Source organism: Podarcis vaucheri, assembly GCF_965113315.1.
Source record: "Podarcis vaucheri genome assembly, chromosome: 5".
Taxonomy (NCBI): domain Eukaryota; kingdom Metazoa; phylum Chordata; class Lepidosauria; order Squamata; family Lacertidae; genus Podarcis; species Podarcis vaucheri.
Window position 1 is genome coordinate 1782174 of NC_138763.1, and position 20985 is coordinate 1803158.

At 49.4% G+C, this 20985-nt stretch overlaps 1 protein-coding gene and 1 long non-coding RNA gene across 3 annotated transcripts in view; one reads left to right on the forward strand and one right to left on the reverse strand.

The window, feature by feature from the left end:
* Positions 1–393: 393 nt before the first annotated feature.
* LOC309533325 overlaps positions 394–20985 on the forward strand; it is a 428448-nt gene continuing 407856 nt past the window's right edge. The window contains exon 1 of the long non-coding RNA XR_014220118.1: positions 394–1472. This is a non-coding gene — a long non-coding RNA (uncharacterized lncRNA). The remainder of the gene's footprint in view (positions 1473–20985) is intronic.
* Positions 4923–20985, reverse strand: part of CCDC50 (coiled-coil domain containing 50) — a 54627-nt gene continuing 38564 nt past the window's right edge. For both annotated transcript variants that reach the window (XM_082224286.1, XM_082224287.1), the window contains 6 exons: positions 17995–18113; positions 16483–16527; positions 12867–12971; positions 11953–12032; positions 9419–9519; positions 4923–5496 (listed from right to left, as the gene is read on the reverse strand). In XM_082224286.1, the coding sequence (XP_082080412.1) occupies positions 5477–5496; positions 9419–9519; positions 11953–12032; positions 12867–12971; positions 16483–16527; positions 17995–18113 (470 nt within the window). In that variant the 3' untranslated portion in view covers positions 4923–5476. The remainder of the gene's footprint in view (positions 5497–9418; positions 9520–11952; positions 12033–12866; positions 12972–16482; positions 16528–17994; positions 18114–20985) is intronic.

Sequence of the window (20985 nt, forward strand, 5' to 3'; positions counted from 1 at the left end):
GAGAGTTGGGCGCGCGCGCCAAGTTCAAATGCAGCGGAAGCCGGAGCAGTAAGCAGCCCGGAGAGTGAGCCAGGTCCCAAAGCCCGCCGCAAGGAGGCAGAAGGATCAGGGGGGTCAGCGTCAGAGGAGAGTAGAAGGGAGGAGGCCCAGGGGGGCAGAAGGACCCAGAGACGTAGGGAGAGGCGAAGGAGGTGGAGCAAGGCTAGGGTATTAAGCTGGTGTGCAAGAGGCGGGGACTCAGACGGGTCTTCGCCGACCTAGGGCAGAAGGTGTAGAGCTGCACGCTGCAGTTCGGAAATGAAACCTGTAACTTAATAAAGACTCTTATAAAGTGAACGCTGGCGGACTTGGTCCTATGTGAGCTGGGACTGGGTGGCAGCTCTGACAATGTGTGTCGATTCCACCCGGGAGCTGCAGAAGAGGCAAGCCGCAAGCCGCCCTACATGTAATGATGGGGAGGGAACGGGCAGCGGTATTGCTTGCTAACTGGGGGGGGGGGGACACTCTTGTCTTCAGGCAGAAGCAATGTAAGTGGCAGGTTTGTGTGTGTGTGTGACATGGAACTTTGTGCTTTTAAGTGTGCAAGGTGGGGGGTCGCCTCCAACCAAAGTGGGGCCAGGAGGCACTTTGCAGCTCCTCCTGAGGTTCAGGTGTCCATAATGCCTCCCACTGTGCTCCACATATCTTGAAGGGGGATCAGCCACGGAGACCAGGAACCAACACCCCAAGGCAAAAGGGTCCAGCTCCCCAGCTGTGTGCAAAGTTCCCTGAGGGGTGGGCGGAGAGGTGCTACAATCTCAGCTAAGCGCCCCCATGCTACAAATCATGCCTCCCTGGGAACCCCAGGCCTAGCGGTGCCGGCTCTCGTTGCAAGCTGCAGCCAGGGAAGCTCACCTTGGCAATGAGACATGGGATGTGCCCAGGGAGACCCATGGATGGCATTTACAAAGGGGGCAGCCTTTGCAAAGGGCACTTTCCTTTCTAGGTCTTTCATCCCAGGAGTGGGTAGGACAGGGGTCGGGAACCTAAGGCCCGTGGGTCACAAGCGGCCCATGGACCCCCACTGCCCGCTCAGGGACCCCCGCAGCCAATGAGAAGCTGCGCACGCCTCCTCTGTGCCAGAAGGAGCGCCAGAAATAGCATTTGCGCTTGCATGCGCACACACTCCGGCCCACCGTGGCGTCTGATCCAGCAGCAAAAAAAGCTAATGTGACTCTAGGCTGTATCTGCAGAAGTCTAGTGCCCACAGATCAAGGGAAGTCAGAGTCCCACTCTATTCTACCTTGGTCAGGCAAACACCTGCAATGCTGTGTCCAATTCTGGGCACCACAAATTAAGGAGGATGTTGACAAGCTGGAAAGTGGGCAGAAGAGGGGGACCAAGATGATCAAGGAAACTAAGCCTGATGAGGAGTGGTTGAAGGAGCTGGGTATGTTTAGCCTGGAAAAGAGGAGACTGAGAGGAGATATGGGGTTGCGGCGCTCATCTCGCTTTATTGGCCGTGGGAGCTGGCATACGGCTTCCAGGTCATGTGGCCAGCAGGACTAAGCTGTTTCTGGCGAACCAGAGCAGCGCACGGAAACGCCGTTTACCTTCCCACCTATTTATCTACTTGCACTTTGACATGCTTTCGAACTGCTAGGTTGGCAGGAGCAGGGACCGAGCAATGGGAACTCACCCCGTCGTGGGGATTCGAACCGCCGACCTTCTGATCAGCAAGTCCTAGGCTCTGTGGTTTAACCCACAGTGCCACCCGCAACTTAATAAATGTGCAATTGTTACTGTTTTGAACTTTAATTACCTTCTTTAGTGGGTGGTGCAAAGCATTATTCTGAGTCAGTCTTTTTAATAGGGTCTGAGGGCACGGGGGATGAGTTTATGGAACAAAGGAGGCAGTGGCTCCAAGAACCCCTGTGCTAGGTGATGAACACCCCTTTGGACAAACCAGTTTCACCTGCATGCCAGGGGAAACCATTTTGGAGCAACCGACTGGGAAGAAGTCTTGCACAACCTGCACGGAAAGGACCAGAGGACAGGGAACAGTGCCAAATTCAAGGAGGCTTGTTCAGGAAAAAGATTTCCTGCACGAAGGACCCCACTGTCTGCACTCACCCTTGCAAGAACCCAAATGCGTTTAGTGTATGTCTGTGCCCTTAAGAAGAAAGTCTTGGCCCCCAAACCTATTCTTTGACAGGACCTCCCCAATGTTTCCCTACATGTTTGGGGGTGGAGGCACCAGCAAGTGATCTGGGGACAGAGGAAGACCCTTTCTCCCTGCCATGATCCCAATGTCCAACCAGGGGGGAAACATTCAGAGGTTTAAGCATCTCTCCATTTCCTTTCCCTGTGCTGAGCGTCAACAGACTCATGGCCTCTGCTCACCCCGCAAGGGAAATGGAGAAAAGACCCCCATCCGAGAGACGTCCCCATGAAGATGCTTCATGGGAGAGGCTGACAAGACTTGGCAACGGAGGAAGAGACCCCAGTTGTGTGTGTACACAGGCAAGCTTTTGGCACCTGAAACAGCATTGTTGAACGCCAAGCAATAATAAATACAAGGTTTTGATGGGATGCAGCAACATGGGAGAAGTGGGAAATGGCAGCTTCATCAGTAAAAAATAATAATCAACCAACCAACAACCATCGACTATTCTATGTCATATAAAAATAAACCATATATTAAAAAAACCAACAACCAGACCATTGGACATGGCACGGTGGGAGATGGAGAACAGAACGGAAAGTCCCAATGTGTGTGTCGGTCGATTTGCTGCAAGGGAGAATTAACACTTTCTGACCAAAAAGGAGAATCAAGCCTAAAAGATCAGGAGGGGAGGGCAGGGCAGTGAAATCTAGGCCGGGACGCAAGTTTGGGAAGGAGAGGAGAGCCATTCCTTTAGAGGGATTTTCCAGGGGGTAGATGGTTCAGGTAGGTAGCAGTGTTGGTCTCACGCAGTCAAAATAAATCAAAAAATTGTCCAGTAGCACCTTAGAGACCAACTAAGTTTGTTCTGCAAATAAGCTTTCCTGTGCATGCATACGAAAGCTTATACCCAGAACAAACTTAGTTGGTCTCTAAGGTGCTACTGGACATTTTTTTGATTTTTAAAATTTATTTCTAGGTGGTGCGTCTTAGGGCAAAGTGGGCAACCTGGATTCCCCCCCCCCCGCTGCCCAAGGCACTTCAGAACAGCCTGCTATAGAGTGCTTTTTTAAAGTTCCTAGGCCTCATTGTTTCAGAAATACGAATGAAACCTGAAAGGCTGAAACTTCTGTAAATTAAGAGGAAAGTAAGTCTAAGGCCAGTAGCTAACCTGTTAGGTGTTTCAGAAGAAATGGGGCAATGCCGAAAGTATGTTCGGCAGTTGTATCTCATTCAGAATATGTCGAGAACATTTGTGCACGAAAAACTCAGCCTGGAGCCAGCCTGAAATGACTCAAGTTTCTATGCATGTGTGAAGTTAAGGTGAGGGAACGCGTCTCTAGAAGCCGGTGAAATTTATACACCAGGAGTCTGCCCTTTTACTATGCCTGAGTAAAGCTGCCTTAAATATCACAACGGTGCGGCTTTTAAAAAAACCATCGACACCACCTTCTCATCTTCTCAAATCCATGTGACGCTTCCACCTAGAAGGTGGAATTAACCATTTTTGTCTCCTGTTTTGCATTCGCGCTAAAGAGGGAAGGAGAGAGAGAAAGAGCCAGAGAACATCTTGTTGGCAAATGGCAGCCTTGTGAACTGCAGGAGGCGACAAGGATGCAAGAGCATCTCCCCTGGATCAGGCCAACGGGGGTCCCCGCCCCCCAATCCGGCATCGTCTTCTCACACTGGCCAGCCAGCTGCACATCTATGCGTAGCCTGCAAGCCAGCCAGGAGTGCTGCGGCCCTCTTCAAACCTGCAATTCCCAGCAAATGGTACCGTATTTTTCGCTCCATAAGGCGCACCGGACCATAAGGTGCACCTAGTTTTGGGAGGAGGAAAACAAGAAAAAATTATTCTGAACCCCAGAAGCCAGAACAGCAAGAGGGATCTGGCTTCTGGGATACCGTGTGGCTGTTCTGGCTTCTGGGATAACCGCGCCAAGCCTCTTCAAGGCAGCGGGATGAAGGCTCCCCCTGCCCAAAAAGTCTGCGCACGGCTAAGGCAGAAGCCAGGACAGGCGCGTCGTTGAAGGACTGCGCAGTTCTCCCTCTGTGCGCAGTGCCTCTCCTTCGCAGGAGAAGCGCTGCACAGAGAAGGAGAGCTGCGCAGCGCCCCTTCAGTGAAGCAGGAGGAGGAACAGAAGGGTCTCCTTCTGTTCCTCCTCCTGCTTCGCTGAGCGGGCGTTGCGCAGTTCTCCCTCTCTGCGCAGCGCCATTCGCTCCACAAGACACACTCACATTTCCCCTTACCTTATAGGAGGAAAAAAGTGTGTCTTATGGAGCGAAAAATACGGTACTCAGAGCATCTCTTGCGTTATGTCGACCCCTCTTTGAAAGCCATCTAAGCTCATGGCCGCTGCTAGATACTAGGAGAGCCGATGCTCTGTTTCAAATTTGTGCTGCGTGAATACAGCGCTACCTTGGTTCCCGAACGGCTTAGCTGGCGGACAAATCGGCTCCCGAACCCCGCAAACCCAGAAGTGTTCCAGTTAGCGAACATTTTTTTTGGAAGCCGAATGTCTGTTTCGGCTGTCGGCATTGTTTCCAGAGCCAATCAGAAGCCATGCCTTGGTTTTGGAACGGACGGAGTTCAAGAACCAAAGTACCACTGTAACCGCTTCCTCTTTGTCTGCCCTGAAATCTCCCAAATTTCAGTCAGAGGCGTTTGGGTTCTAGAATTACGAGAGAGGAGGGGGAAACCTCTTTGTCCCCACAGTCTCCGCAAAGGAGGGGAAATCTCCATCACACTTTCCCCCCATTAAAAGAGTCCCAAACACCATCGCTTTTCCTCGCTGGGGAGTCTCCCCTGTTCCGTTTATCATGAAGGTAGCGGGCTTTCCTTCACGGGAGGTTTCTAAGCAGAGGTTGGACGGCCCACTGTCAGGGATTTTTTAAAGCTGTGGTTCCTGCGTTGCAGCGGGTTGGGCAGGATGACCATTGGGGATCCCTCTCGACCCTACGACCCTGGGCTTGTTTCGGCTGCCCTCTTCCCAGCCCCACGAGATCCTCGCTGGGCAGTGGCGGCCGGAAGACGGCGCTACGTGATCCCAAAACCAAAATGTGCGACGGGAGAGGTGGGCTGTGAAAAAGCTGCCCCACAAAAGCCAGATTTAACTGCCCTGCCCAGGAGACCGGAGGGAGGTCGCCAAGGGAGAAACTCAATGAACTGGAGAAGAGGCACTGTTTGTGGACGTCACAATGCTTAGGAAGGAGGCCATTCCCCGGGAGATCCTTGGAGGCTGGAAGGAACCCAGGAGATCTCCAGGAAGGATTCCAGCAAAGTTTGCTACAGAAGAGAGTCAGTATCAGCAAAAAAAAATTGCCTCGTTCGTCCTACTGCTTATAGTGGTAACCTGCAAATGAAAGAAAGAGAAATATTAACTTGCTTTCAGTCCCCTCGCTGTCTTGAGAAGAGCAACAAACCTTTCAGCTCTTGTGGAAAACAAAGATGCTATTATTTTAGTGCCGTATATCAACATGTTTTAAAAAAGAACACAGGAACATGTTGCAGTTCTTAAAACGTCTTACATCTAAATTAACTGGGGTCCATTTTTAACTTTTTGCATGGCTTCCCTTCTGTACCTTTGTATTAAAACTGCTTTGATATCTGTATGAAACAGCAGTATATAAATATTTCTATAAATAAATTAGGCAAGCGTATCGGCAAGTTTAAATCAGTCCTTCCTGTTTAAAAGACCACAGAGCTCTCGAATCTCATTTCCCTTTTCTGCTTTCGAGTGAGATGGCCCGTGGCAGAGGCTTTCTCAAGAGGCCGACACTTCAAATTTAAATTTTGCAGCTTGCAGCTACAAGAATTTGCTGAAAGGGCGCAGTTAACAAATACCCTGAGAGGCAATTCAAAACAAAAATTTATGGAAAAGTGGGATAGATATAAAACATGTTCAAAAATACAGTAAAGGTTCGCTATCTATGCTAGCATTTGATTGACGTTGGAGTGAGACTGAGTTGAGGAATAAGACTAAGAGCACATATTGATATAGGAATGTATTAGATAATATGTAAAGAAACATACAGTGGTGCCTCGCAAGACGAAAAGAATCCGTTCTGTGATTCTCTTCGTCTAGCGGTTTCTTCGTCTTGCGAAGCAAGCCCATTGACAGATTAGCGGATTAGCACTATTAGCGGCTTTTAGCGGCTTATCGGATCAGCTGATAAGCGGCTTAGCAGCTTAGAAAAGGGGGGAGGGAAAAAAACCGCAGGAACTCGCAAGACATTTTCGTCTTGCGAAGCAAGCCCATAGGAAATTTGTTTTGCGAAGCACCTCCAAAACGGAAAACTCTTTCGTCTAGCGAGTTTTCCGTCTTGCGAGGCATTCGTCTTGCGGGGCACCACTGTACAATAGTAAGAGTACGTTCATTTGTAAAAAAGGAATATACAACGGGAAGGACAGGAAGTCTAGTGTGTTGATATGTATATGATTTTGGGGGTGTATTTGTTTTTGTTTTTTCTCTTTGTTCTTTTTTTTTGTTTCATTTTCTTTCTAGGTATAAAAAAATTGTATATAATGGTATATAATTATATATAATTGTATATAAGACTACTAGTCAGGATTTTTATTATTATTATTATTATTATTATTATTATTATTATTATTATTATTAAAAAACCGCCCTACACCTGGTGGTCTCAGGGCAGTTCACAGAACAATGTGGAATGATGGAAGGTATGCCTTGTGATTATGCTGTAGCAGCAATATAGTTGGCAGATTCCCAGACTGGATCAAAAGCCTAAGAATACTTCTGAACCTTGAAGGTCCAGAAGTCCATTCGAAATTTAAGAATTACCGTATTTTTCGCTCTATAACACGCACCTGACCATAACACACACGTAGTTTTTAGAGGAGGAAAACAAGAAAAAAATATTCTAAACAAAACAGTGGATGTATGATTTTTGTGGTTCATGCTGTGGCCACAGACATGTGATCTGACGGTGAGTTTGGGGTAGCCCAATGCAAAAATCCTGAGGATCCATGTGGGTCCATGCTTTGTAACCACGTATTTGCCCCATTGCGGCCCCATGAAACAGTGGGTGCGTGTGTGTTTTTTGTGCAGGCTGTAGCCATGGACATGCTATGTGATCTGATGGTGAATTTTGGGTGACCCAGTGCAAAAATCCTGAGGATCCATGTGGATCCGTGCTTTGTAACCACGTTTTAAGTGGGGAGGGAAGGAAAAGCACTCAAGGGACAAGGAGCACACGTGGGGGGGTGTGTGGAGAAGGGTGCTGCTAATAATGCAGGAGAGGCTCCTCTCCGGCTTTGCTCCTTTAGAGCAAGCAGGCTCTGCATCTCTCCCTCCTCCCCAGCAAGGATACCACGATAGTAACCACTCTGAGACAAATCAAGAAAAAGTGCGACCAACACTCTCCCCCAACAAGCACAGTGAGGTCAACACACACAGAGAGAGAGAGAGAGAGAGAACTGGCCCTAAAGTTGCAGGGTGCTGGAAGTCGCAGGGGCGCTGGGGGAGTGAATGGGAAGCAAGAGAAGGAGAACGATCCCACACACAGACACACAGAGTGTCAATTCTAAAGTCGCAGGGGCGCTGGGGGAGTGAATGGAAAGCAAGAGGAAAAGGAGCCCTCACACACAGAGAGACACACAGTGTGGATTCTAAAGTCGCAGGAAGAGTGAATGGGAAGCAAATCACACACAGAGAGACACACAGAGTGTGGATTCTAACGTCGGGAGAGTGAAGGGGAAGCAAGAGGAGAAGCAGCCCTCACACACACAGAGACACACAGAGTGTCAATTCTAACGTCGGGAGAGTGAAGGGGAAGCAGGAGGAGGAGAACGATAGCTCAAGCACACACACACACACACAGAGACACACACACACACACACACACACACACAGCCCCTACAGTGCCTAATCCAAAATCGGACAGCAAAAAACTGCAGGCAGGGACAGAGAGCACGGGGTTGTTTTAAAGCAGCCAACTCCCGCTCTGCTTCTCTCCCTCCTTCCCGGCTCCACTAGCTGACAGGAGCCGCTTACACCCGCTTTGCTGTTTCAAAGCGAGCCACGGACTGCTCACGACTGCAGCAGATTCCCCCGCCATCTGTAGGCATTCGCTCCATAACACGCACAGACATTTCCCCTTACTTTCTAGGAGGAAAAATCTGCGTGTTATGGAGCGAAATTTACGGTAATAATTTGGATTGTAATTTGGTTTTTTTTTCTTGATTTGGATTATGATTTGATTTGATATTAATTCGGTGTTTTTAATGGAAAACTAATAAATATAATAAATATTTTTTTTAAAAAAAAAAAAGCCTAAGAATGTTCTGTATTCTGCAAATTTTAAAAGTACGTTTGCAACATCAAGTATAAAGCAAGGAATTCAACATCACAGTATTATAGTCAGAGGCCAGTAATACATCTGGATTCCAGTTGTTGGAAAAAATAAAATAAAATAAAATAAAATTCTGGCTGTCAGGAGGAATGTGCTCCTTTGTTTCTGTTCTGCTTCCTGGTTTCCCATTCGGGCATCAGGTTTGCCACAGGATGCTGGACTATTCTTTTGATTAATTAAATTTGTCTACTGCCCTTCATCCGCAGATCTCCGGGCTCTTCACAGCATAAGCATACAAGAAACCTGCCCCACCCCCAACAAAAATACATAATAAAAAAAGGAAGAGAAACAAGTCAATAACCCACAGCCTCCCCCACAACACGTCTGAAAGGTTAGAATCCGTGACCAGGGAGAAGAGTCGGCAGAAGAAGACTGGAAAAAATGTAAGGACTATTTGCAAAAATATTGCAAAATTAAGGAATGTTGAGTGATGTTGGATTGAAATTAAGTGGTTTAAAGCTGTAATTATGATAAAACGAGTTTCTTTTTGTAAGCAAGAATTTAAAGTTATAATAATTTAAGATGTTGGAGAGAAAATAAGATGTTTCTTTTCTCTATCTGTTTCTTTTTAAGCTGTAATGCTTTGCGATAAGGATTTGCTGTATAAACAATTTAAACTGGGAATACAAGAAGGGGAGGTAAGAGGAGGTCGGGGAAATAGGTTATAAGAAAATAAGCTGTGAAATTTATGTGTTTTTAATATTTTTATGTTTGTTTTTTCTTTATGTTTTGCAAAAAATTTGAAACTTTAATAAATATCTTAAAAAAAAACAACACGTCTGAAAGGGTATCAGATGTTCAATCTAGATGGGCCAACAGCAGCCCAAAAATAAGCAAGCTGGGGACCGAAAAGGAGTGCTGCTATTCCCCCGAGTGGGTGGGGGCGCTGCCCCCCCTCACCTTTATGAGAAGGCTCTGGTCTGGGTGTTTGATGTGCCAAGTTCTGCTGGCTTGTAAGGTTACAAAGGTGGTCCAGATCCTCAGAGGGTGGAGGGGGAGGCCTGGCAAAGAGAGCAGGGAAACGGTTTGGAAAAAGGATCTGTCGGCCGGCCTGTTCCCAAAAGGTTGACGCTGCAAAACCTTTCCCCCAAAGGGTCCGCTTACAGGTGGTTCTCCCCTTCCCAACCACTTTTTTTAGTGTTTTAAATACCGTATTTTTTGCTCTATAGGACACACTTTCCCCCCTCCAAAAATTAAGGGGAAATGTGTGTGCGTCCTATAGAGCGAATGCAGGCTGCGCAGCTAAGCCCAAAGCCAGAACAGGGAGACGGAGCGCTGCCTTTGGAGCCTCCACAGCAGAACTTGCGCTGCGCTCCACAAGCGTCAGGGATCTTGGGGGCTGGCGGTGGGGGAAAGCAGCACTTCCCCCCACCACCAGCCCCACAAGCTCGGGGGGCAGCGGCAAGGCTGCACGCAGCCTTTGCGCTGTTCCCCGACCTGCTCTTTGGGGCTGGTGGTGGGGCAAAGCAGTGCTTCCCCCCGCCAGCCCCAAAGAGCAGGTCAAAAAGAACCTGAAGCCTCCGGAGTCCAGCGGGAACACCCCCCCCCCGCGCGCTCCAGAGGCTTCGGGTTGCCTTCACTGAACCCTGGAGAGCGAGAGGGGTCAGTGCACACTCCCGCTGCTCTCCGGAGGCTTGTTTTAGAGGGGGAAGAACAAGGAAATTTTCCCCCCTGTTCTCCCCCTCCTATGGTCCGGTGCGTCCTATAGAGTGAAAAATACGGTACTTGTTTTTTGCGGGTCATCTTACTGATATATTCTCTTCGTCAACTGCTTCAAGGTTTTCCGCTCCCCTGCCTTTTGCAATCAAGTGGCGTGTAAATTTTATGAAGCAAACAGGACTGAGCCGCCGTCTGTTAAAAATCAATTTCAGCCTCAGTCCCTCCTTCTGCAAAAAGGGACCTAACCCCACACACAGAAAGCACTCTGCACCCGCTGTGAAACATTCACACGATGCCAACGAAGCGCCAGCGGTTGCGCACGACTCAATATTGTGAGCTGCTGGCAATCTGGTTGTATAGCTTGAGAGGGAAGCAGGGCAAGTTTTTGCTGAGGTGAGCTACCCGCCACATGATGTGCGCTGCAGGTAGAATCTCCTCTGGCTCAACCTTCCTCCCTGCACTTAGAAAGCTAGGTGCCAGGGAGAAGGTGACTCCCTTCCACCCGACATACTTTTAAATCAGAACCAGTGAAGGCGGTGAAGGTCCTGTGTGAGTGTCTGGAGGCGGTTGGAGGATGGATGGCGGCTAACAGATTGAGGTTGAATCCTGACAAGACAGAAGTACTGTTTTTGGGGGACAGGAGGTGGGCAGGTGTGGAGGATTCCCTGGTCCTGAATGGGGTAACTGTGCCCCTGAAGGACTAGGTGCGTAGCCTGGGAGTCATTTTGGACTCACAGCTGTCCATGGAGGCACAGGTCAAATCTGTGTCCAGGGCAGCTGTCTCCCAGCTCCATCTGGTACGTAGGCTGAGACCCTATCTGCCTGCGGACTGTCTGGCCAGAGTGGTGCATGCTCTGGTTATCTCCCACTTGGACTACTGCAATGCCCTCTACGTGGGGCTACCTTTGAAGGTGACCCGGAAACTACAACTAATCCAGAATGCGGCAGCCAGACTGGTGACTGGAACTGGCCGCCGAGACCACATAACACCGGTCCTGAGAGACCTACATTGGCTCCCAGTACGTTTCTGAGCACAATTCAAAGTGTTGCTGCTGACTTTGAAAGCCCTAAATGGCCTCAGTCTGGTATACCTGAAGGAGCGTCTCCACCTCCATCATTCAGCCCGGACACTGAGGTTCAGCGCCGAGGGCCTTCTGGCAGTTTCCTCTGCCAGAAGTGAGGTTACAGGGAACCAGACAGAGGGCCTTCTCGGTAGTGGCGCCCACCCTGTGGAACACCCTCCCTTCAGATGTGAAGGAAATAAGCAGCTATCTTCTTTTTAAAAGACATCTGAAGGCAGCCCTGTTTAGGGAAGTTTTTAGTATTTAATGCTGTATTGTTTTTAACACTTGATTGGAAGCCGCCCAGAGTGGCTGGGGAAACTCAGCCAGATGGGCGAGGTATAAATAATAAATTATTATTATAATTACTAGTTTTCTATGTGCAGGGAGATAGATAACTGAATCACAAAACTGCAAAGTCCAACCCCTTAAAGCAGGCATGGCCAAACTTGGCCCTCCAGCTGTTTGGGGACTACAATTCCCATCATCCCTGACCACTGGTCCTGTTAGCTAGGGACGATGGGAGTTGTAGTCCCAAACATCTGGAGGGCAGTGCTTAAAGAGCCCTAAAGAGATGGAGATGAAGGAGACACAAACCAAAAAATGCATCCTGTAATCACACCGCCATCGTGCCCTGCTTACATCCGAGGCCATTTGACCAGATGAGGCTTCCCCACCTGCACTGCTGGATCACGGATCGGGGATCCCTCTCACCTCGTTGGCTTGTCGCTTCTGGACCGGTGACCTTCGTGACCTTCCCTTGACCTCGGGCGCACCGATTCGTGTGAGTCGTGCTGGGGAGAGGAGAGAGAGGAGGGCGGTCAGCTCAGACCGGAACACGACAAAATAAAGTCCTCCTTCACGTGGCGCAGAGTTAACCTGTGGAACTCCCTCCCCCAGGAGCCAGCAAGGGCCACCAAGTGGGACGCCTTTAAAAGAGGATCAGACTGCAGTGGCACCTTGGTTCTCAAACACCTTGGAACCCAAACACTGCAACCCCGGAAGTCAGTGTTCCAGTTTGCGTACTTTTTTCAGAAGCTGAACGTGCTCTGTTTTGGGTGTTACACTTGCGATTTGAGTGTTACACTGAGGTCTGTCTGTTTTTGCTATTTATTTTGCGTTTTTGCGGCTCTTTTGTTTTTGTTTTTGTGACTGTGGGGAACCCAGTTCAGCGACTGATTGATTGATTGTGTGACTGCAGTACACTGTTCATTGCTTTCATTTTATGGATCAGTGGTCTCGTTAGAGAGTAAAACTCATGTTCAATTGCTGTTTTAGGGGTTGTTTTTAAAAGTCTGGAACGGATTAATCCCTTTTGCATTACTTTCTATGGGAAAGCAGTGTTCCTTGGTTTTGGAATGCTTTGGTTTAGGAACGGACTTCCGGAACGGATTAAGTCTGAGAACCAAGGTGCCACTGCAATTCCTTTGGCCTTGGGGATACTTTTAATGGATTTCTCTTTCCTCTTGGTTTTAATGTACCTGGGCAGGTATGTTGTCTATTGGTTTAGTTGTAAGTCGCTTTGGGTTGCCCTGGGCAGATTAAATCAATCATCGTAGGAGAGCTCCGCACGGACATCTCCTCACCCGGCAAAGAGAGACAACGTCAACTCAGGACGCATCACCCACCTTCCAGTCTGGTTCCTGCCTCTTCTTCTCCAGAGAAGACTTTCCCCGTTCCTTGGCTTTCTTGTAAGCTTTCTTCTCCTCCGCCAGCAACAGGCGAGCTATTTCCTAGCAGAAACAGCAGGATAAGAACGTTACAAGGATGCTTTGAAAGAGAATATGATGAAAATGATGTATAGATGGTATATTACACCAGTGAAATCAGCTAAAATGTATAAGACAAATAATAAATGTTGGAAATGTAAAGAAAAAGAAGGAACATTTTATCATATGTGGTGGGAATCTAAAAATGTAAAGAACTCCTGGGAAATGATATATAATGAGATGAAAAAAGATGTTGAAATATACATTTGTTAAAAAAAACCAGAAGCATTTTTACTTGGTATTACAGGTCAAGACATTAATAGGCAAGATGTTAAATTGTTTTTATATGCAACAACAGCGGCAAGAGTATTGTTAGCCCAGAAATGGGAACAAGAAAAAATTCCGACAAAAGAAGAATGGCGGACGAAATTAATGGACTATGCAGAATTGGACAAAATGACAGGAAGGATTCGAAACCTGCGGGACCAGAGATTTACAGAAGATTGGAAGAAGTATATGAATTATTTGAAGAGCAAGTGTAATCAACAAATTACGCTAGTAGGATTACAAGAAGTTTTCTACAAAGTAGAAAAAGATAGAGATATTGGTTATGAGTTTGAAATGTAATAGGGAAAATAAGAAATTCATACTAAGAGATTAGATTGGAAAATTTTCAGACAGGACTGATGGAAGTCAAAAATTTGAATAAGATGTAAAAGTATGTTTAATTACTGTTGAAAATATGTTAAAAAAACTAATAAAAATTAGATAGATAGATAGATAGATAGATAGATAGATAGATAGATAGATAGATAGATGGTAGAATGTTACAAGGAGCTCAGCAGCTGGATTAGGCCCACGAGGGACCCACCTGGACCAGCATACTCCCAGGGGCCGAAACCCTCCAGCAGGATGCAAGTGGAAGAGCCTTCTGCCGCTCTTGTTCTCCACCATGATTAAGGTAGGATGGCTTTGTCCATGGAGGCTCCATTTATAATAATAATTATTATTTATTATTTATACCCCGCCCATCTGGCCGGGTTTCCCCAGCCACTCTGGGCGGCTTCCAAAAGAATATTAAAATACTCTGATACATCAAACATTAAAAGCTTCCCTAAACAGGGCTGCCTTCAGATGTCTTCTAAAAGTCTGGTAGTTGTTGTTCTCTTTGACATCTGGTGGGAGGGTGTTCCACAGGGCAGGCGCCACCACCGAGAAGGCCCTCTGCCTGGTGCCCTGTAACTTGGCCTCTCGCAGTGAGGGAACCGCCAGAAGGCCCTCGGCGCTGGACCTCAGTGTCCGGGTAGAACGATGGGGGTGGAGACGCTCCTTCAGATATACTTGACCAAGGCCGTTTAGGGCTTTAAAGGTCAGCACCAACACCTTGAATTGTGCTTGGAAACGTACTGGGAGCCAGTGTAGGTCTTTCAAGACCGGTGTTATGCGGTCTCTGCGGCCGCTCCCAGTCACCAGTCTGGCTGGTGCATTCTGGATTAGTTGTAGTTTCTGGGTCACCTTCAAAGGTAGCCCCACATAGAGCGCATTGCAGTAGTCCAAGCGGGAGATAACCAGAGCATGCACCACTCTGGCAAGACAGTCTGCAGGGAGGTAGGGTCTCAGCCTACGTACCAGATGGAGCTGGTAAACAGCTGCCCTGGACACGGATTTAACCTGTGCCTCCATGGACAGCTGTGAGTCCAAAATGACTCCCAGGCTACACACCTGGTCCTTCAGGGGCACAGTTGCCCCATTCAGGACCAGGGAATCCCCCACACCAGCCTGCCCCCTGTCCCCCAGAAACAGTACTTCTGTCTTGTCAGGATTCAATCTCAATTTAGGAATTAAAAGGAGCTAAGAAGAGGCCAGGCAGCTGGGCTCCTCCTCACAGTGGCCAGCCAGACTCCCACAAGCAGGACCTCAGACCCACTGCGCTCTCCCCTCCTGCATAAAAGCTTTCGTCAAAGATGCTTCAATTTAGAATCCTCCATTCCAGGGGGTTGGACTAGATCAGTGTTTCCCAACCTTGGGCCTCCAGCTGTTTTTGAACTACAATTCCCATCATCCCTGACCACTGGTCTTGCTAGCTGAGGATTATGGGAGTTGTAGTCCAAAAACAGCTGGAGGCCCAAGGTTGGGAAATGCTGGACTAGATGACCCTCGGGGTCCCTTCGAACCGTATGATGCGATCGTTTGCAGCAACTGGCATTCAGAGGCATCACTGTCTCCGGTCACGGGGGCAGAGCAAGTTGACCGCTTTACCCACCGCGAATTTGTCTTTCAAAGCTACCCGAGGGGCTGTTCCACAGTTTAACAACGTGTGGCTACAGGCCACAACCCAACTGGGCAACTGCTGCAGCCTCTGAACAAAACAGAGGCAAGTCCTTCGGCCACAACCACGGCCTCCCACACCGGGGGACAAGTTGCAGCGTTGGCCTCGGGGGTTGAGGCTGATGCAAGAGTGGGACTCCAACCACCTCCGTAGGTCCCCTGGCTGGCTAGCTGAAAGCAAGACATTTGGGCCCAAAGGGGTCTAGGATCTGAACTGCTTGGGGGAGCGAGACAGGGACCCCTGTTTACACGCAAGAAAATGGGTCCCAACGGAGAGCAAAAGTGGTAAGCCGGGATTCACCACCCTGGCAACTGGAGGGCAGAAAAGACCCACATGTGTCCAATTGCAGCCAGGTACGTTGTTAGGGCTGTGCTCCCCCTCCTGGCCCTAGACTTGAATCCGCCCCACCGCTCTGCCCTCCACGCACTTTCCCTCGGCCAGAAAACTCTCCTGGGCGCCTCTCCAGCCTGCAGGAAAATGGTTTGTCTTCCCTGCACCACCAAAAACAAGTTTCTTGGGGAGCGGCGATGCCACATGGAAGGCTGCAGGCTGCAAGCTCCCCATCGAAGGCTGCCAACTTTTCCACCTGCCTTGCTCCTCTCCCCCCCCCCCCGCCAGAGACCCTCGTAAGGCAAAGACTCTCATCTTCACATTTTTGCGGGGAATGTTCTTCACCTTTTGGGCAGCAGCATGGACGCATTCGGGGTTTTTTTTTTACTACCGCTGAAATGCTTTCATCTCTTTCACTGCTTGCTTTTGCATCCCTGTTCAATTCTCATCGTTCGCACCGTTTTGTATCTACATGCATATTTACTGCAGAGAGCCTTTTCGGCTGAAAGGCGGCAGGTCAACAAAGAGTATCCTAGCACCACGACAACACAGGGGGGTCTGCCAGGATCCCTTCCCTGCATGGAGGAAGGAGGGTTTGGGTCTGGCTCTGAGCGAGGCCAGCTTTTTTTTTGGGGGGGGGGGCAGTGCAGAGAGGCAGCCAATGGCAGATGCAAAGGGGAGAGCTGTTGGCAGGCTCCCTACGCAGAGATATTTGCAAGCCTGAGCTTGAACACAAAGGGGGGGAAGGAGGGGGATCAGTGGGAAGAGACTGGAGTTGGAGCTCCACTAAGAAGCGAGATCTCAGAAAGCCAGTTGCCTCCTCGGCTCCAAAGGCAGACACGCCCCATTCCCTTATTTGCATATGCAAATGCCTACCTCGTCCTGGGCGACCTGCGCTGCTCTCTTGTCCACGTGGCTGGCCTGAAGAGGAGACAAGAGGAAAAACAAAGAGCTTTTATGAAACAAGAATCCCAGGCGTGGTTGGTCAGCTGCGATTCTTTCCAGCTGAAGCCTTTTAGGACTTACTGGAGGTTTCTAAGCAGAAGTTGGCCAGTCAGGGATGGCTTAGCTGTGAGTCAGCCATTGCAGGGGTTGGACTAGGGGACCCACCCACTGGCTGCCCTCCGGAGCAGCAGAAAACAAGCTTGCTCCAACTTCCATGGGGCAGCTGTTTAGATATTTGAAGGAGGTTATGGTGCTGGTGAGTCAGGAGGAATTAAAGAACCTTTTAATGAGGGTGAAAGAGGAGAGCGCAAAATATGGTCTGAAGCTCAACATCAAAAAAACGAAGATCATGGCCACTGGTCCCATCACCTCCTGGCAAAAAGAAGGGGAAGAAATGGAGGCAGTGAGAGATTTTACTTTCTCGGGCTCCATGATCACTGCAGATGGTGACAGCAGTCACGAAATTAAAAGACGCCTGCTTCTTGGGAGAAAAGCAATAACAAACCTAGACAGCATCTTAAAAAGCAGAGACATCACCTTGCCAACAAAGGTCCGTACAGTTCAAGCTCTGGTTTTCCCAGTAGTGATGTATGGAAGTGAGAGCTGGACCATAAAGAAGGCTGATCGCCGAAGAATGGATGCTTTTGAATTCTGGTGCTGGAGGAGACTCTTGAGAGTCCCATGGACTGCAAGAAGATCCAACCTCTCCATTCTGAAGGAAATCAGCCCTGAGTGCTCACTGGAAGGACAGAGTCTGAAGCTGAGGCTCCAAGACTTTGGCCACCTCATGAGAAGAGAAGACTCCCTGGAAAAGACCCTGATGTTGGGAAAGATGGAGGGCACAAGGAGAAGGGGACGACAGAGGACGAGATGGTGGGACAGTGTTCTCGAAGCGACTACCATGAGTTTGACCAAACTGCGGGAGGCAGTGGAAGACAGGAGGGCCTGGCGTGCTCTGGTCCAGGGGGTCACAAAGAGTCGGACACGACTAAACGACAACAACCGTATTATTTCTGGAGCCTTCTCCTTTCCAGGCTAAATACCCCCAGATCCTTCAACCGTTCCTCATCAGGCTTGGTTTCATGACCCTTGATCATCTTGGTCACCCTCATCTGCACACCATCCAGCTTGTTAACATCCTTCTTAAATTGTGGCGCCCAGAACTGGACCCAGTATTCCAGGTGTGGTCTGACCAGGGCATAACAGAGTGGGACTATGACTTCCCTCGATCTGGACACTAGATTTCTGTTGATGTGGCCTAAAATCGCATTAGCTTTTTTGCTGTTGCATCACAGTGAAGCGTGTGCTGCTGAAACACTTAATGGTATCCAGCGCTGCTTGTTGTTACTGATTGCTGCTCAGTGCTCCAAACTCAGAGTCACTTCCACCCCCAAAACACTCTCTCTGTGTCTCTGGGATGAAGCCCAAATCCGTCCCACTCACCAACAGCTCTTCCTCCTGCAGCTTCCGGGCGATCTCTGCATCGTAGAGCTCCTGGTCCTGGGGGGCTGCCGGGCGGCCTTTGTGGTAACTGGCATCCTTCGTCCCCCGCGTTTTCGTTCCTTAAGAGACGAGAAGCCACATTCCTCAGTCACAGAAGGGGAAATAATGTGCCAGCTAAATTCAGAGCTACCCACACAAATAAAAAAATAGTTCTGCACCAAGGTACAGTGGTGCCTCGCAAGACGAATGCCTCGCAAGACAGAAAACGCGCAAGACGAAAGAGTTTTCCGTTTTTTGAGTCGTTCCGCTAGACGGATTTCCCTACGGGCTTGCTTCGCAAGACGAAACATCTTGCTAGTTGTTGCGAGTTTGTTTCCTTTTTCTTAAAGCCGCTAAGCCGTTAATAGCCGCTAAGCCGTTAATAGCCGCTAATAGCCGTGCTTCGCAAGACGAAAAAACCGCAAGACGAAGAGACTCGCGGAACGGATTAATTTCGTCTTGCGCGGCACCACTGTAACGCAAATTACGAAGACTGTGTGGATCTGCTTATGTTCTGTGTGTCTTCCTGCTTTGGGGGACCAGAGGCTGCAAAAGGGGGCTGCACGGAGCCCTGAACAGATGCTTGATGTTGGTCCATCTATTCCAGTTCAGAGCATCCCGCGAGGGATGCAGGCAGAGGCTTTGCCCACCTGCAACTTTCTCCATGGAATACACCTCCTCCTTAACTGACCTACGCTATCCCACTTTGGTCCAGAAGTCAGGGAAGGGCCATAATCTTAGCGGCAGAGCCCTTGCCTTGCATGAGGAAGGCTCAATCTCCAATAGCCCCTCCAGGCAAGGCTGGAAACGCCTCTGGTCTAAAACCGGCCTCAAAGGCCCAGTTTCCTGAAGGAGCGTCTCCACCCCCATCATTCTGCCCAGACACTGAGGTCCAGCTCCAAGGGCCTTCTGGCGGTTCCCTCCCTACGAGAAGCGAGGTTACAGGGAACCAGGCAGAGGGCCTTTTCGGTGGTGGCACCTGCCCTGTGGAATCTCCTCCCATCAGATGTCAAGGAAATAAGCAGCTATCCTATTTTTAAAAGACATCTGAAGGCAACCCTGTTTAGGGAAGTTTTTAATGTCTGACGTTTTAATGTATTTTTAATCTTTCATTGGGAGCCACCCAGAGTGACTGGCGAAACCCAGTCAAATGGGCAGGGTATAAATAATGATTTTGTTATTGTTGTTATTGCGGTTGTTGTTGTTGTTATTATTATTTAACCCAGGAGGGAAATGGCTGCCTGCCTGTGCTGACAATACTGAACTGCATGGGCCAGTCTGACTCAGCAGGAGGCAACTACCTGGGCGACTTTCTGCCCAGTTGAGAGGCTTCCAGATCGCTCAGTTGGTGGAACACAAGACTCCTGACACAAGACACAAAGAGCCCTGCGTTGCCGGGGTCAGACTAGATGGCCCTGGTGGTCCCAATTCTATGAATGCATGCACACAATTGCAAGTCACCCGTCACAGAGGGTTATAGTACTCGAAACATGTGGCGCAGCCAGGGGTCTTCTGTGCACTCTGGGGTCTCTCCCCACCCCTTTAGACAAATAAACGGAGGAGGGCTATGAACAGCTCCTAACTACGACTGCTCTGCCCTGCTTCCACACTCGGAGGCAGGCAGCCGTGCTCCTGGATCTCAGCTGCCGGAAAAGGCAGGAAGGGAGAGAGAGAGAGAGAGAGAGAGAGGGCTCTCATGCTCAGATCCTGTTTTGGGGTTTCCCTTCAGGGCATCTGGTCAGCTACTGTGAAAACAGGATGCTGGCCCAGGTGGCCACAGATGCTCTCATGCTCTCAGGCTGCAGATGGCTGGGGTGGAAGATAATTTTAAAACTGGTCCAGGCAGGCAGGAGGGATTCGCTCCAACCTGCAGGAGCACCCGGGGTGCAGAAGGAACGCACAGACTTAAATAAGTCCCGCCGGAAAGTACCGTGTTTTGCGCTCCATAAGACACACTTTCCCCCTCCTAAAAAGTAAGGGGAAATGTGTGTGCATCTTATGGAGACTCTGCTCAGCGCTCCCTTTAAAGAGCCGCGTGGAGCGTGTGTGCGGCTCTTGGGGGCTTTTCCCTGAGGAGGGAGAAGGGACTGACAGGCTGCCCTCTGTCCCTTCCCACATCTCCCAGAAAAGCCAGCAAGAGCCACTGCCAGGCTTTGCTCAGCGCTCCCTTGTAAGGGCTCCCTTTCGTCCCTCGTCCCTCTTTGCTGGGAAGCCAGCAGAAGAGGCGCTGCGCAGCTATCGCTCTTGCTCTGCTGGCTTCTCAGCGAAGCGGGAGGAGGGACGGAAGCGTTTGAAGCAAGAAAAGTGAGAGCCGCTTACATGCTCTGCGCAGCATATTTTTTCCCTTGCTTTCCCCCTCTAAAAACTAGGTGCGTCTTATGGTCAGGTGCATCTTATGGAGCGAAAAATACGGTAGCTCCATAAGTGTGCAAAGAGGCCGATGAAGGGGGCTTCGGCGCTTCTCCCGCACAGCCCTGGCAATGTCTCGGGTTGCAAGAGGGAGCCAGCTATGATTAGAAGCAGCAGCAGGAAGAGGATGCAAGCATCTGCTCACAGATAGACGGGAGCTATTTTCAGCCACGGCAAACATCGCAAAAACTGAAAGGGGAAATACCACCGAAAACAGCGTGCGTGTTGTTTGTGTGGAAAATTGCAAAGATCAGTCCATCCGCCATGCACCTGCAACATGGGGGCGAGAAGAGTACCCACCCTGTGGAATTAACTGCCTGCCCTGTGGAACTCCCTCCCGTCAGATGTCAAGGAAACAAGCAACTGTTTGACATCTGAAGGCAGCCCTGCGGAGGAAGTGTTAAATGTCTGACGTTTTGTTGTGCTTTCGAGATTTTGTTGGGACTCGCCCAGAGTTGTTCTTTTGACCAACCCACCTTTCAGGGTCGTTGTTCCAGCAAATACAGAGAAAAGCACTTGCTGAACACTCAGGAAAACCCTGCA